At 47.8% G+C, this 17,528-nt stretch overlaps 1 protein-coding gene across 15 annotated transcripts in view; it reads right to left on the bottom strand.

The window, feature by feature from the left end:
* Positions 1–3,010: 3,010 nt before the first annotated feature.
* The window catches only part of USF3 (upstream transcription factor family member 3), a 36,089-nt gene continuing 21,571 nt past the window's right edge, over positions 3,011–17,528 (bottom strand). For 12 of the 15 annotated variants that reach the window (XM_087756564.1, XM_087756561.1, XM_087756555.1 and 9 more), the window contains 3 exons: positions 16,946–17,028; positions 15,310–15,406; positions 7,478–14,191 (listed from right to left, as the gene is read on the bottom strand). In XM_087756564.1, coding sequence (XP_087612690.1) covers positions 7,722–14,191; positions 15,310–15,406; positions 16,946–17,028 — 6,650 coding nt within the window. In that variant the 3' untranslated portion in view covers positions 7,478–7,721. Of the gene's footprint in view, positions 6,787–7,477; positions 14,192–15,309; positions 15,407–16,945; positions 17,029–17,528 lie in introns of those variants that run through there. The other 3 variants (XR_015704592.1, XR_015704593.1, XM_087756566.1) reach the window with 3 other exon arrangements.

The following is a 17,528-nucleotide window of genomic DNA, read 5'->3' as shown; positions in this document are numbered from 1 at the left end:
CGTAACTCCGGTATATGCAGAGAATATACAGGACTGGAGAACTACAATGGTAAATTCCCAGCCTCAAAACAAAGCTTTTATTTCTACCTATCGTGAAGAGTGAAATGCATGGCTTTTCTCCGGGAAAAGCAGCTATACCAAAAAGAATACGGTATTCAAAGAGCATTTTCCTTTTTTTTTAATAAAATACTATTGTGTTCATATCTATACAAATAATTATTACAACTATTAAACAAAGTATTACATTTGACAATAGAAATCTCAGAACTCTGAACAAGATCATGGTTTGGGATATTTACACTTGAATGCAACACATTTGTAAAAAGATGTCAAAATAAACAGAACAAGATCTTATTTACAATTGGAAGATGATGTTCCTGTTCATTCATTAGAGATTTCTACTGCAGAGTTCCTTTTTTCCATTACAAAATAGCAAGGGCTTTCCACTGGGGCCGTATCCAAGTAATTTACAGCTCTATAAAACAGAAGCACAGCAGAAAACTCTGGACTGAATATAAATAATTTACATTGTGGAGGGCAAACAGCATCTTCGATTAATCTCCTGTGGCAAAATCCGTATTTGCGTCCCTTCTCACAGGGAGCGGGCAGGAGCAGGGGTACACCCCACCGCGAGCTCGGCTGTTTCACGTTTGCGGTTGCCGAAACAGCAACATGTTGCAAACTTGGAACCTACTTGTAAAAATACTTTTGGTGAGGCAGAAAGAAAGGCCTGCCTTTTTTTTTTTTAATTTAACTCATAAAACTGGTATCAGCAAATAATAAATGGCTTGTGTGTAACGAAGCAGGGCTCGATCGCAGAGAGAAGACGGTTTTGTATCGTCATGACCAAAAACCTCTGCTAGATCTTTCACCGGTTCACAGAATAGCTTGCTCTCAGTATAACGAGCGGGAATAAAGCGTGGGTGCTCTGAGATTTTAGATTCCCTCTAGGGATCGCAGAGGCAGCGGGAGGTTGACAACACCGTCACGCACAAGGCTGTGTCTGCGCTGGCGCTCCCGTCCACGTGGCTGCTGCCCGTGCTGCATCAGCGGCAGCAGGGAACAGCAGCCGCAGCAGATCGCTTCGCTTCAGATAAAGCCTGGAGCTGCGTGTATCGCTGCGTCAGAAAACAACACACACCTGACCGATTTGGTATAAATCGATTCAGTGCTGCTCTGTCTTTCCAGTCAAAGTGAGATCATTATTAAAGTGATGAGCATTTAACGTATTTGGGGAACAGCAAAACATCACAGCCCTTAGCACAGCCGACGACACTTAGTCATCCAGACACAGATTACGGCGCAAGTTTGTGACCGAGTCCTTGAGCCAGGACTGCGCAAGTACCCCTGAATACGGTGAAGCGACAGCAGGGGCTCGGCAGCAACGACGCGACCCCTTCTCTCCAGCAACGCCCTCCGCAGTTGCCCTGCCACACCATTTGTTTCCCGCAACAGCGCTGCAGTCGCCCACCGCGGCAGCAGCAGCGCGGCTTTAAAGTGCAGTAGGAAATCTGTGCAAATTTCGGGAGGCTCTCTGCTAGCCCAGCGTACGCTTTGTTTTCAGAGAGGTGCTCTTCCACCTGGGCAGCAGCGCAGTGCCTGGAGCAGGGGCGGGAGCTAGAAAACACATTCCAGTAAGGCTCAGCCATCGGCTCCAATCACGTCAGTTCTCAGTTTTCTTGGCTGCTCTTGTCTGAGGCCCTTTCTCTCAATCAAAAGGTATATAAACGTTAACACGTTACTGGTTTATGGCCTGCTTTCAACTTAGTCAGGCTCTGCTCTTACTCTCCTAGGCTGCTTAAGGGATTAAGGGAGGACTACGCTGACACCCGTGCAATCCAGCCCTACGCCACTTGCCACTGTTGAAGTCATTTAGGCCAAGCTGAAAGCCACAGATACGCAACGCTTGGCAGCTGCGGCAGTCCCACCCTCAAAGGCAGCGCTGAACCTTTCCCTTCTGCTGCTTATTTTGCTAAATGAGGCAGCACGGGGGATTTTTCCTTTCTTCAAAACCAAAACCAACCCCACTTAGTGTAACTAACCTTCAAAAAGGCGTTATGGAAGAGAAAACGCCATTCTCAGGCTAACAAATTGCAATTATAGCCACAAAAATCTTTTCCAAGTGTATCTTGAAACACGAATGTTAATTGCCAGGTAATTCTTAGGAGAAAAAGATAACAAATTATTGGCGTCATACTTGTTTGCTGAAGAAAATGTATTTCCTTGTCGAATTGTTAATATAGCAAGTAAAACAATTATTTGATCTGCGAAACTCGGAGACGCTCCTTTTTCACACTTTCCGCCCCCCCAAAAAAGGGTATCTCGAGGTAAGGTGAGCCTTCCTTAAAGTCTTATCAACCCAATACCTGAACGCAACAGCTTCAATGGTAGGGGAAAGGAAAAATAAAAGAAAAAACAGTTTCCACTCGATGGTAAAGACGTTGCAGTCGCTCCTCTTGCTGAGCGCAGAGCCCAGAGCCCCGGGGAAGCGCCAGCAGTCGGAGGAGCTGGAGCAGCGGCCGGGCAGCGGCACACGCTGCCGACAAAACTGAACACCAGAAGCCGAGCCGTGGCCTGGCCAGTGTGGACCGGCAGGGGTGCTGAGTTTATGGTGAAGAGGAAAACTAAAACAACTTCATCATTAAAAACTAACAAAAACCGCTTGGCAACTAATTGCCTCTCTTTTGACGTGAAATATCCAGTCCAGCCGCTGTTCTTTCTAAAGGCATGAGAGCACGAACACGCGAGAAGCTGAAATCTGTGGCAAACCCACAAACTGCTCTTAAACCAGGGGACCTGGCCAGATTCAGCATTCAAAGACCATCTTAGACAGTCAATTAGACCAAAAGACTGCATGACAGAGCCAATTTTTCTTTAATTAAATTGATCTAAAAGCCAGTCAGCAGTGTAAATAACAGAATTCGGACAAATGCATTTATAGGAAGCTCTCGCAGATAGGTCTGCCTACCTTTCTTTTCATAGCAGTCTTCCTGATCCTACACCAGCGCCACGGGATTGTTTAGCGTCACTTATGGCACGTAAAAAGACTCACACCGGTACGTGGTTGAACTTCAACAGAAACCGCCAGGTTCGAGGAGGGCAATGAAACGGTTATTTCCTCCATCCCGGTCTCGGCAGGGTTCAGAAAAAGTCCTGAGAAGGACGACAAAGTGGCGTGGTGGTTACGCGGGGATCACAACGCCTCGTCGCAACGCCGCGGGGTGCAGTCCTCTCGCGACCAGCGAGGGTCAGCCACGTGGCGATTCTGAGCCACGCACCGCCAAGCTGCGCGGTTCCTGCAGAAACCGCAGCAGTCTGCCTATCGCTGAAGTGCCAGCGTTGCGATTACCTGCGCTGCAGGTATCTTGCGAGCACGGTCGCTATTTTTGGTCGTCTTTGTAAACAGAAAAGGGGCCCGTGGAAGTCACTGACACAGTACTGCCTCTTCAGAAAACGATGTCCGACATCATTAACAAAAAAAACCCGAACGCAAGCACAGCTGACATACTCTATTGTGAATACTCAGGATCGCAGTTCACCTCAATATAACACCAGTGAAATTAATAGTGAAATCAATATGAAAGAATAAATACATAGAATGGAATGGAATGGAATGGAATGGAATGGAATGGAATGGAATGGAATGGAATGGAATTTCAGTTGGAAGGGACCTACAATGATCATCTAACGCAACTGCCTGACCACTTCAGGGCTGACCAAAAGCTAGAGCATGTTATTAAGGGCATTGTCCAAATGCCTTTTAAACGCTGCCAGGCTTGGGGCATGGACTGCCTCTCCAGGAAGCCTCTTCCAGGGTTTGACCACCCTCTCCGTAAAGAAATGCTTCCTCACGTCCAGCCTGAACCTCCCCGGCGCAGCTTTGAGCCATTCCCGGGCGTCCCGTCCCTGGATCCCAGGGAGAAGAGCTCAGCACCCCCCTCCCCACGTCCCCTCCCTCAGGAAGCTGCAGAGAGCCGTGAGGTCGCCCCTCAGCCTCCTGTTCTCCAAACCAGACAAGCCCGAAGTCCTGAGCAGCTCCTCACAGGACACGCCTGCCAGCCCCATCACCAGCTTTGAATGGCTCCAGAGGAAGGCAACAAGGACCTTCACATCCTTCTTAAACGTGCACCCAGTATTCCAGGTGGGGCTGCACCAGCGCTGAATACAGCGGGACAGTCCCTCTGGACCGGCCGGCCATGCTGTGTTCGCCCTCCCGGCTGCCAGGGCACCCTGCTGGCTCCTACTGAGCCTGCTGCCGACCAGCACCCCCAGATCCCTTTCTGCAGGGCTGCTCTCCAGCCCTCCTCTCCCAGTTCGTATGTGTGTCTGGCACTACTCCATCCCAGGTGCACAATCCGGCATTTCGACTTGTTGCATTTCATGCCATTAATCATTGCCCAAGGCTCCAATCTACCGAGATCCCTCTGCAAGGCCTCTTGTCCCTTGAGACAGTCACCAGCACCTCCCAGTTTGGTATCATCAGCAAACTTGCTGATGGCGCATTCAACTCCTGCATCCAGATCGTTGACAAATATATTGAACAGAACTGGCCTAGGATTGAGCCCGGAGGAGCACCGCTGGGGACCGGTCGCCAGCCAGGTGCAGCCCCATTCACTACAACCCTTGGAGCCCTGCCCTTCAGCCAGTTCTTCACCCAGCGCCCCATGAACCCGCTCATCCCACAGCTGGACAGCTTGTCCAGAAGGATGCGGTGAGGGACAGTACCAAAAGCCTTACTAAAATCCAGAAAAATGACATCCACCGCCTTCCCTTCGTCCACTAGACGGGTGACCTTATCCTAGAAGGATATCAAATCCGTTAAACAGGACTTTCCCTTTGTGAACCCATGTCGACTGTGCCCGATGATTGCATTGCTCTTTAAATGCATTCCAACAGTGCCCACTATAACCTTCTCCATAATTTTTCCAGGAAGGGAGGTTACACTAACAGGTCTGTAGTTTCCTGGGTCTTCCCTCACGCCCTTCTTGTAGACTGGAATAACACCGGCCAGCTTCCAGTCAGCAGGGATCTCCCCAGACCCAAGACCTCTGGCAGATGATCGAGAGGGGTCCTGCCATAACATCCGCCAGCTCCTTCAGTGCTCGGGGGTGAATCCCATCAGGCCCCGTGGACTTAGGAACATTCCACTGTTGCAACTGGTCCATGTAAGTTTACAAGCTCACTCCAGTTTTCAAAGACGTCATGAAGTAGTGTAGTTTTCCCAGCGGAGTAATGTGGTACTATGTGAATGCCTGGAACGATGAGCGGGATTAACATCTATAGTCCTGCAAGCCGGGGCTTAATTTTTCACTACCTTGTCTCGGAAGCCAAATACACCATTGCACACACAATGCCATTTAAAGAGAGCAAGAATGGCCGTTTGGCTTCCCTCCTAAAGGTCTAGACGAGTATGTAACGCACAGCGCAGCTGCTGATTTACTGCCCCTGTCTTTATCATCCACAACCCACGGAGCCGCTCATCGCTACGGAACTCATTTCACCGCCTGAGGCAGCCCCTTCGGGATCTACCGAGTCAGGGAAATCAGTTTGATCAGAGAGAGTCCCATCAGAGAACACCCAGACCTGCGGGGCGCTCAGTCGGAGCTGGGGGCTGACCATCGTTCCTCACCCCCTGCTCTGCACAGACCGCTTGCCGTGCGGTCGGTAGCTACACGTTGGCAGCCCGTTTCACAGTCAAACCCAGACAAGCTGCCCTGCTTTGAAGTGAAATAAATATTCAATCTATTATTTTTAAGAAACACAGAGAACTGATGCACCACTTCGATTTAGTGTCCTAAGATAAGCTCCATCTGAAGTAAAAAGGGATTCCCAATCTGAATCAGAACCGTTTTACTTAGCTTTGCAGGAGAACATCAGACCCCAGGTTACAAGAGCAGAGACATTGTCAGGACGGACTACAGACACAGCCCAATTCTTTTTTATGCTAAAGCCTCTTTACTTGCCTGGATCAGTGTAAAAGGACTGAGCAAAAACGTGGCCTGGGCAGCCAAGCTACGGAAAAAACTTTCAGGTCCCTCTTTGCGGACCCCATTCCTGGAGATGGAGGAGTAATCTTCCTTTCCACCTTTCAAAGGAAAAGAAAACCCTCTAAAAAAATCCCAGGGAGCTCCGAGCAGAGGAGCTGGGGAAGAGCCTGTGACAGGTCCCAGCAGCAGCAAGACGATGCGCTGGTGGGCAACACACGAGCGTTTCCACCTTGCCCTGCCCAGAGAAGAGGCCCCGCAGCAGCTTTTGCCACTCCCTGGCTGGCAGGGGAGGATTGCATACGAGGAAACCTGACGTTACTCAAAACCAGAATGGTACTTCCAAGCACATAAACATAAAAGACAAATATTTCTGCCTTGTTTTAAGAAAAATCACACTGTAGAGCCATTAAATAAATAAAACTTACCTAGTTCTTCCCTTTCCTTTAAAAGAAACAGGACCGAAATTTGTGAAAGTACTGGAGACTCAGCCAGCGCAGGGACATTCGCTCGCCTCTCACGCCCGTACAAACGCATCCCCCTTCCTCCCGGTGCTCAGATCACAACTCTGCCTGGTAGCAGTGGCTGGGTTCCTCCTTCAGCCACAATCATCCGGGTTTAGACAAAAGGTGCGTTCAAGTGCAAAGTACTGATATTTACTCGGCCCGATCCCGTCAGCAGCGTCAAGTAAAAGCTGTGCTCACAGGGATCCCCCCTCATTCTGCGGGATGCCACAGGCTCAGTCCTCCTCCCATGTGCTGCCTGGTCGGACAAAGGGCTGTCGCTCACAGAAACCAGAAAGCTGGTGTTGGAGCATGGGCCAAAGAAAAGGAGGGGGGCGGGGGAAAAAAAGAAGACATTAAGAAGGTGCTAAACAAGGTACAAAACCCACCCTGAGGTAACTTGCAGCATACGAACAATGAAATGGCAACAAATACGACCGCTGTCCCCACTGACTGCACCAGGAGTCGTAAGCTACGTTAAACGCTGACCAAGTTCAGCAGTAACTGACGCCGTTGTTAAAACAGATCCAAACAAAATTCTTCTTAGAAAGAGAAAGTCATGGGTTAAAGAAATGTGAATTTTCTAAACCAGTATTTTTAATCGCTGACCATGGAAACACATAGTAATTTTTGCCGGGTAAAGTCAGCCTTGAGTCAAGTGCATGTGACAAGCTTCCAACAGACAAAAGCTGCACCACAAAGGTCTTTATCAATTAACGCTGGGTTAACACAGACTTGACTTGTGTTGAGGCTCCTGAAGGTATTTTACCAAAGAAAAAGAGAAACCCAAGCCACTTCGAGTGCGTCTGTAGTTTCGGGTAAACGCATCAGAAACAAACCCAAACCTGCAGCATTTGTCTCCTGTCTGCTATAGAGATGCTCTCGCTCCTTTCGTTACATCCATGCATTACCGAGGGTGGCCCTTCCCCTGGGACAATCAGACATCAAACGCGATTGTTGGAAAATCAACAACCACTATTTGCACAGCTCTCAATGTTGCATCCTTACTGTTTACTAGTAAGTAAGCATTGCTATAGGCACTGGTGCTTTAAAGTTAGTAAGGTGGATGGAAATACAGTGTGTGTATATAAATACAAAAAGTACCCATATACATACATTTAGGCAAATAAACAGTGATGCTATGAATGGTCTCTTCAGGGATGCCGGTAAGATCCGCTTTCTTCTTCTTAAATATATAAACACCGCATCAGACCAGAAGTCAGTCTATCAGTTTTCATACAGCTGAGCTGCAGTCGTGACCTAGAATATGGCTTATATTGTGGGCAGGTCGGTTTGAGGACTGCTTGGAAGAATCTGAAGCAGATGTGTTTGCAATGGAAAGCAAAGGCGACATTGCTGAACCATCTGGAGGAAGAGCTGTGGCTATTTCTGGAAACAAAGACGTCAAGTTAAAGTTGGATAAGTGCGACGTGTTGGTCATGTGCATCGGCGGCATATCCGGAAGCAAAGGGAAACTTGGCTGAGCAAAACCAACAGGCCTGGGAGGAGACAAAATGGATCCAAACCGATTGTTTAAACTTCCGCTGCTCGGCTTCTCCGTGCTTGGGTTAGGAAACATTTGGTTGGGAAAGTAAGGGATAGAAATGTCGTTGGAAAGGGTAGGATGGGCAGGAGAGTAAGGAGGATAGAAGGACGGCAGGGTGTTCTGAGGATCAACCGGGATTAGAGCTGGCGTTCGAGTGGCGCTAGGCTGAGTGACTGGTGGGATGAAAGAGGTATTGGCATTTATCGGTGGATTCATGCCACCCTCCGGAATAAAAGGGAATCCAAAATTCTGAGAAAGGGTATGTTGGTCAGGGGCCGCGTTATCGTTAGACACTTGAGGGCCATCAGACATAAATCGGACAATGCTTCCTCTTTTTTCTATCGCAGACTGCTGGCGCCCAAGGATCATGCTGCCACTGGTGGACAGAGGGAGATGGGGAAGACTAGGGTCAAAGACGTTTCCGTGTCTTTGATTTCCAGACCGATTCCTTTCGGGCTGACGTATTTTAGAACCTCCGTTGTCTTGCAGAGGATGCCTCGACCGCTGAGTGACTGAAGAATTTGGCTGACGCACAGAAGGTTGCCCTTGCTCGCCATTTCCGTGAGAAACTGCAGGGTGAGGGTGAGTTGGCCTCACCACTCCATGCATGTTGCTAGAAACAGGCGTATTCATGTGGCTCTTAGTTCCGTGACTGTCGGTCATCCGCATGGGATTGGACTTCTGCACAGAGATGTTCGGGCTTGTATTGCGACCCTGAATATCCCCCGAGGAAGAAGAACTCGAAAAAGGAATATTCAAAGAACTGTTCCTTGTGTTAATTGCACCAATGGACATGTCACAGCTCTCCCTACTCTGGCCGTCGCCATCTCTTCGGATGTGGACGCTCTCCCGTGCTGGGGGACAGGTGTACTCAATTGTGGAGGAGGCGCCGCACTGCGTGTTCCGTTGATGTTCTGGGATCGATCTTTGGCTTCCGCTAACTTGATCTCCAAGGTGAGGGGCAAGTAAACTCTGCATAAAACTTTGGTGGCACGTGTTTTCGTTTTCCCTTGATGGCAGGGTATTTCCTGTTGGAATACCCTGTACTGGCTGGTAGGGCAATCTCTTCTGTCTTTCTATGGACGGCCCAGCATTTTGACCGATTCGAAAAGCTTGCGACTGCATGCCCCTGAGGGACGACACAGAGTTACCAATTTCGCTGTTTCTTGAAGCCTGTACATCGAAATTGCCCGTCGGTTGTTGATTGGGTCCAGCTGGCTTGAATGTTTGACAATCAGAAAGCCGCTGCACATCTGAGCCCACTGGATGGTCGACAGATAAGCGGCCCTGCATATTATGAATGACCAACCCTTTATTTCTAGAAACATCAAGATAGCTTCTCATTTCAAGCTGGTCCGAAACCCTAGGGCCTTGAAGAGAGATTCCTATTCTCTGTTCCGAATTAGAGGGTGTCTTCCCAATGAGCGCCTCCGCAGAGTAGCTGGAAACTCTGTTTCTTTCCTGCCTGTGAGGGGTGCACGTCATGTCCGACGGCCTGGTTACGATACTCGCCTGGGACACCATTTGCTGCTCTAAGCCCCGTGAGGTCAGAAGTCTCTGCATCTGATTGTGCCCTGACACATGTTCAGAAGCTGAACCTTGCTGTCTGCTGCTAACATCTTGTTGCTGTTGATGCATAATGTCCTGACTGATATGGGTCTGAGGGTGGTTATGGTGGTTTCTGCTTGTTGCAGGATTTTCACAGTTCTTTTCAGGCTGGGAAGCTCCGAAGTGCTGCTGCATCTGCTGCTGCATTTGCTGGTGGTGAGGATGAGGCTGACCACCTTTTTGCCGTGTTTGATCACTTCCGTGGTGTTTTTGCTGTAGAGAAAGTTGCGTGGCTTGTGTTCCCTGGATGAGATTTCGTTTCTTTTGCATCTGCACCTCCTGCTGTATTGTTCGCTGTTGGTGGACACTGTGGGGCTGAGAGTGGACCGAGTTTTCCCCGTGAGTGACATGGTGCTGCAGCTGATACAAGTGGTGCCTTTCTCTTAACTGACCAGCCTGCTGTTGCTTTAAGTATGGATGATTACTGTGAAGGTGAGATATGCCTTGCGCGGGAACGTGTTGAATCGGCTGCAGGTGCTGCCCTGCCTGGCCTTGCTGCTCCGAAATGGAGGGCTGAGACCCACACTGAACTTCAGTTTGTCTCAAAGCTGGTGTTATGAAGTTGCTGTTTGATGGGAATAACCTGTTGAGGCCATCCGCATGCCCTTGATTGCTCACCGACGCCACTGAATTGGATGAATTAGGGGGAATCTGACTGACTAGCATCTGTGTTTGATCGGCAATGCTCTCCGGTGTCCGGTTCATCAACGCCATCCCTTCAAGCCTTAGGGGCGTTGTCTGGCACTGCTTTTGCCTCTTTGCCGTAGAAAGCAGAAGGTCGTCTTGAACAGCCCGCTTGGCAGAGTCCTTGCGACCTTCATGATTTTGCTGCTTTAAGTGCGACTCCTGCAGCTGGGGCGCCTGCATGGTGCTGGCCCTAATAGCGTTCAGTTGTTCCTGAGCATATTCGCTCATCATAGCGGGTCCTGGAGACTGATTGATGTACGAGCTGGATGGAAGGGGGAGGCTCGCGCTTGCAGGGACGCTTGCTGGCTCTGAAGTCTGCGATAAACTCGAGCAGCTCACGAGGGGATGGACAATGCGACTCTGGTGTATTAGATTGTTCACGCTTAAACTGGTTATGCTTGGTGACTGGGAAGCGGAAATCTGCAAAGAAGCGTTTGATGTTTCCACACCCCCTACAGAGCAGCTTGGCTTTTCAACCTGCCTATCGACATTTGTCTGTACTGTATCTTGAGCACTGAATTTGTTTGGTGCCGCCTCCAATGGCCCTGCATTGTTTTCTTTCACTAGTTGAGGCTTAAAAGGCTGCTGCTCTCTCTCCAAAGATGCAACCTCAGTTGACTTTGAGATGGCATCCCTCATGTTAACCTGCATTCCTCCTCCACCTTTCTCAAGGTTTTCCTGATCAAAAATAGCTCTTGCTGCGAGAGCTACGATGTCAGTCTGTTCTGAAAACGTGCAGCTGTTACAGGTACTGGTTGAGGTGCTGCTAGTGACGTCTTCTCTGGTGGTATCTGGCAACATAGACGCAACCGAGAAGCCTCGACTGCTGCCAGAGCTAGTTGACATCGGGGAGTCTGCCTGCCTGCTAGCGATGAGGGAAGCGCTGACCGCTTCCTGATCGGAGATGCAGGAGTGATGCTGGGAGAGAGCGTCACCTTCCGTGTTCATGAGCAAGAGCTCCTGCTTCTCAGGCAAATCAACATTTGATTCTGCCGATTTAGAGTTTTCCATGGGAAAATTAGAATGCTCCCCCTGAATGGTAAATGAAGAGGTTTTTTCCACAGCTGGTCTTTCCTTCGTGAGATCAGACAGCATTTTGGTTAGACCCTGCCCTTCTAACAAGTCCGTATCTTGCATTACCGCTGAGGAATCCTGCGCAACGTGGCAAGACTCTGACATCGTTCCTGCCTTGGAAGTATGACCCGCTGTGCTGCTCTGTGCTGCTGACGTCCCAGCAACCTGAGAACGTGTCACGTGTGCTTCAGTACGAGAGGACGTTAAGGTGCCGGGGGGTTCACAGGGTTTGGGCGGCTCTGACAAGGCAGAGCCGGTTGGTGGATGGTTCTGAGACCCACGGGGGTGCTGGCGAGGAGCAGCATCCTTGGCAGTCGGCGGGACGAGCGCCAGCTGCTCTGACACCGCGGACGCCAGCGGCGAGGAAGCGGGCGCCTCTGCCGGGCTTGGCTCGGGGACAGAGCAGGTTTTCGCTGCCTGTTCGGAGCTCGCAGTCTCTTTGGAACGACAGTCAGAAACGCTGGCGCCACTCGACGCTGCCATACCACTCGTCTGCGACGTCGTTGAAGCTTGCGATGCCACTGGAGCGTTTTCGAGCAGCCCCTCACCGTTTGAATGCTTTGCCACCGTTTCCACGGGAGCACAGTCCACCTTCCCTGCATCTTTGCAAGGAACTGCTGGACAGGACACTTTACTGTTGGCTGCTTGGTGTTTCTTTGTACTTGGCTTTTTGTTTGTCCTTTTTGATTTTGCACTGGATGGCAAGCCAGCAGCCGCTTTTTTGGGGGAAGCATTTATGGAATTAGACACACTAGTTAATACTGAAACCTCCGCGGGTGCTGAAGATGCCACGGAAGTTGGTAATGACACACAGTTAACCGTGGCAAACTGGTTATTGACAGTTGTGGGATTGGTCGGGTGGCTGAGAGACAAGTGCAAGCAGCTCTGTCCAGCCATTTGCGATATGCTTTGATTGAGGTTAGCTAAAGCACCAAATGTATTGAGGGCGACATTGGTATTTGGATCTTCGCTGGTGGTGGGTTGAATAATTTGCATAGGGGCTTGACTTGAAGCTCCAGATGAAGACATCACAGGCTGCAATGCAAAAAGCTGCCCGTTTAATGAGATAGTTTGAGGATGCTGTTGATTTGACATTGTAACTGAAAACGTTTGTGTAGAGCTAGAAGATGGCAAAGAAGATGGTCTTGGTAGTATATGGACAAGGTGCTTCCCTCCGAAAGTCTGTGGAAGAGGGGCATTTTGTATGGAGCTGCTAGAGTTCGCGATTGCAGTCGGCCCGTTCACGGGAACTCGTACAGAAGCAGGCGGCTGAGCGGAGAGGAGGGGAAGAGGATTCTGATTAGCAGCTTGTATAATTACAATCTGCTGGCTAACATTTTGGCTGGGAACTTCTGCTCTCACAATCGGAGGGCACGGAGTGGGGTTTGGAGGCTGGAGAATGATGACGTTCTGGTTAGCTGGTGCTCCTGTAACAGCTGATGCGACTGGCTGAGCCATCTGAATCACCTGCATAGCTGAATTTAACGGAAGGATACTTCCTGCAGCCTGAGTTTTAACCTGTGGCTGGCTGATTAATGGCTGCATAGGTAAGGGTGGGCACGAGGGCAAGGTAACTACAATCTGTTCAGCTGCCTGGCCGTCTCCAGGCAGAGAAGTATTCAAACTGATACTTGTAGTCAAAGGCCTGCTGTGAGCAGAAGATACGGTACCAGCACCATTAACTGGCTCGTTTAATAGTGCAGTCATTATCCCGGATGGCGTTTGGCTTAGTGGCTGAACAGTATTTCCCGCTAGCTGCAAAGTTGTCCACGTGGTCTGCGTGTTACCAGCTGAAGGCATGCGTGTAAGGCTACTCATGTTTTTCAAGTCTGAAGTGCCAACACCTGAAGAGCCTGAAAAAGACCAGCAGTTCTCTAGGGGACTGGCAGGCAGAGCGCTTATTGCCATCGCGGCCTTAACTCCTTCTGCTGCAGAAGTCACAGGCATTCCAGCACTACTTACTAAGTCTGTACTTTTGAGGACGTTTACAGAGGAAAAACTGTCTGCAGTAGACAGTCTCACAGATGGCGCACAAGCTGTGTCCGTGGTTGAAATGACGCAGCTTTCCTGAAGGTTGCTCCTAGAATTGTGTGCATTTGAGCAAGTTGTAGTCACCTGTTGAACCGGGGAGGCTTCCATGGAGGCACTGGAAGGAAGGCCGATTCCCTGCAGGAGTGTTTTCTTTGTTGATTCAGTGCCCTCCTCCTCATTTTTACTTTTGGGGAGATTTTGATCATTCTGTGGTGCATTACTTGAAGAACGCTGTAACTGCTGTTCTGTTCCGGATCGAGAGGCGCCCTGCGAGCTGGCGGTAGCAGCGGTGAGCACGCCTCGCACATTCTCCGGCGTGGAAAGCTCAAGAACATTCCCTGCTGGAGCTGTCTGAGCGGATGCCAGCGGAGCAACCGTAGTTTGCGACCATGGCTTGTTTTCTGTGGGGTAAATACCAGAAATCGTCACGGGAGTCACTAGGTTGCAAGTTCTCTGGACTGGCACAACATTGGCTGTTTGCTTTTGTAAATTATGACCAACATTAAATGTTATTCCCTGGACAGATGCTCCCTGGTTATTTGCATTGGGTTGACTCCCATTTGAATAGACAATGATGTTCTTTTGAACCTGCTCACCGGGAATAACAACCGAGACCTTCGCATTTTTGAGATTTCCCTTCCAGTGGATTGTAGGGTCATCATACAGGCAAATATCATTTGCTTTCAGTAGTTCGATGTATCTCCCGTTCTCCTTTTGCAGTTCATCCAACTGTTTCCGGAGTTTTTTTATCTCTTCGGCTACAAAACAGTGAGAGCACTCCATTACATCAGCACCAGCACAAATACTAGGTAATGTTACCACACGACTTGGAGAGTAAATACTATGTAGTATTGAAATAAATTGTTAATAATGTATGCTCTCTTCAAATGGTTAGCTTAACATAACTGAAGACTCTTATCCTGATAAGCCTCTCTACTGAGCAGGAAAGTGAATGAACCCCCCAGACTATTCTGTTACCAATAGCAGGATATGTCAAATTATTTAGTTAGAATAAATATCAGGACAAACTCAGATGAAATTGGACACTAATCAAATTGTTTAATTACTGAAGGAAATAGGAGCACATGAATTTATCTTTTTCTTTTCCCTGCTCCTTTGCAAACACTACAACTGTTTTTTATTTAATTGATAATCTCATGGCTTTCCATGACAATTAAGTCTCATTACATCTAAAAACCACATGCAGAATTAAATACAAAGCACTTACGTAAAGCCACAAAAACCAGCAACGCACTTGGGAGACAGCTCGCCTAACTAGGAAAATCACCTAGCTCTTTTAAAACCAATTACGTTGACAAGATAAAAATAAACTATTTAGAATTCCATTCTATGGGGAGAAATAAAAATCACAAACCAAACATTAGCTCTGAGATTATTTTTGTCATGCCTCCATCACTGTATTTTCACACATCTGTTCAAAAAGATTTTATATGATGCATTATATTTTTATAAAACAGACTGTTATCGCTTTTACAGCATTTGAAAGGAAAAAAAAAAAAAAAGCTCTATGCATGAAGGAAACTCCATGTTTTCAATGAAAAAAGTCTAACTCTGAAGTTTGTCAGAAATTGTTCCGGTCACTACGGCAGAATAAACCAGACAGAATCTACTAGATGCTGTTGCATCCCCTACAAGCTCTGTAATTACTTTACATCACAACACGACTGCTTCATTACCTCATATCTACGTGCAGGAACACACACTTGGGTATTCTCTTGGCTGCTTCCTTCAAGACTTTCTAAGCAGTGGATTCCCAGGCTTGTTGACCCAGGCTTTGTCACTAGGCAGTACTAACACACACGCGGTGGAAGTGGGCGACAGAAATTCTAGAGCCTCCAGCAGCATCCATACTCACCCTGTTCGTTGTTCCCTCCATTTAACAGAAGTTCATCATTCTGTCTTTTCATTTCTGTTATGTACTTAAAGGCCTGATCCAGGATCATGTTCTTGCTCTTTAGAAGAAAACATATATACAAAATTAGGAGAAAGGTCTATCATCAGCAGATCCATTAATGATAAGATTGCACTTGCTCCAACACTCTTCACTTTAAAAATGCGCTAACCCGAATGATTCTCTGAATATTGTTGGTTTTCTTTTGGGGGGGGGCGGGCCTTGGGGGGTTTTCTTGTTTGTTTGCTTTTTTTTTTTTCTTTTAGATGAACTACAGGTTTCATGAGTGATACTGACCCTAAAATGCCACGAGTTTTTACAGAATGACATTTTCAATACTGGAGCTGACATTTTCCGATGCCCAAAGCTAGATACTAGGGCCACAGAAACGAACAGCAAGCATCACTGCTTGCTGAGCAGCCTAACATTCTTCTTCACTAGTAAACATACACATCATATGAAATTTCCAGGATACTGCCTTGTAAATATTTTATTAGGAAAGAAACAGATGTGGAACAATTATCCAGGGAGGTGTGTGCATAATTTTGAAACTAATATTCTGGAGAATGTGGAAAGAGATGCCATAACTTCTCCATCATCTTCCTTTTCTGAAATTATGCTTATTCTGTCTGTGAAACCCCTCGCTCATTTCTTAATTTATTCTACTACTGTTCTGTAGGAACACCTCTGCTGTAGGTGGCTCTGTCTTGAAAAAGATGCTTCTGTGCATCAACCTCAAACCATTTCTCTTGCTTCATCTTTCACACTGTCTTAACTTACTATTATTATTTCACTTCCTGAATCGCTTTCATCCCATTTTACGAAAGACGACAAAAATAAGCATGCATGCAATTCCATTTACATCTTAGGACATTAAGTGATCACCAGCAAAAGGCAGAGAAGGGACTGGAGAACAACCGGAAAAATGATCTTGCTTAACCCATAGCTTTCACCACTCGAGCATCGCACAGACTACCTCACACAGCATCAGCAGAAAATGACTTGACGAACAGGAGCTGCACAACGTCACCAGCAACCCGCCGGCCGGATCCAGCCTGCCACCCCTCCGACAGAGGCAAGGCGAACAGCTATCCGTCCGCTCACACAACAGGGCAGGCAGCAGCCGAGACAGGATTTTTACCTTCTGTTGTCACCCACGTTCAGGCACCCTGAACGAGAACTTTGGGAAGCTGCGCATCGAACGCACGGGCAGACATCAGCAAGCTGACCAAATCGCTAGGGGCAAATTAGTCCAGCTTACACCTCCTCGAAAATACTGCGCGTATGAACCGAGGAGACAATCAGTCACACGTCCAACTCGCACCGTTTCATTCTGTCAGCAGTCACATGCAACACCTTCAGATAAAAAGCTCAAAATCGGCGTAATTACATTCATGGGGCCCTGCACTTCCAAAAAGGAATTCTATTACAAAGAATTTGTTAAATACTAATAACTAGTAAGATTTTTGAGCATGTTAATTCAGACAGTTTTGTCTTCTTCCTAAGGCAAATAGCAAAATAAGTATTTATACTTCTGCAGACAAGGAAACCCACATGCCTTTTACAGGAAACTTGTATGCGCCTCTGAATGGACACTCACCTGCTTAAGCGCTGGGGAGCAGGGAATGAGTTCTCCAATCCTGTTTATCCCAGCATTAATCTTCTTCTTTCGATGTCTCTCCACTAAGCAAAAATAACATGTGCTGTGTCATCTGGCTGGGCAAGTCAGCACAACAGCAGCACAACTAGTGCCAATGCAAGGGCTCACAAATACATTATTTCATGACATATTGGAACCCTGAGTAACTTGAGAGAGGAAAATAAATCCTCTGAAGTAAACTTCAGTTACTGAGTTAATACTCAGCGGAATTGAGAGCTGTAACGTAAGCGGCAGCATCTTTAAAAGGTGGGGATGTTCTGGACCCCTTTGTGGAAAGGAGGAGTTACTGCAACTCAAAATTCAGGTTTAGGTAATGCTTTCTAGCGGAGTTTCATGACACTCTTTTCACAAGGCAGACTGATTAAATTTAGGTATACAGAAAGCAAACGAACCAAGATTACGGAAAAAAAACAGTTTCAGATTTGGGAAGGAAATCCATGTCTCTAAAATACTAATGTCAAGTTCAGCACCAAAAGAGAAATAATTCAGATTTTACCAGTCTTCAATCTTAATCTTAAATTGA

This window comes from Nipponia nippon, unplaced genomic scaffold (genome assembly GCF_047370975.1).
Source record: "Nipponia nippon isolate SJK-2023a ecotype South Korea unplaced genomic scaffold, ASM4737097v1 scaffold_2, whole genome shotgun sequence".
Classification (NCBI taxonomy): domain Eukaryota; kingdom Metazoa; phylum Chordata; class Aves; order Pelecaniformes; family Threskiornithidae; genus Nipponia; species Nipponia nippon.
Note: the sequence above shows the minus strand (reverse complement) of the source record. Positions and strands in the feature narration are given on the sequence as shown.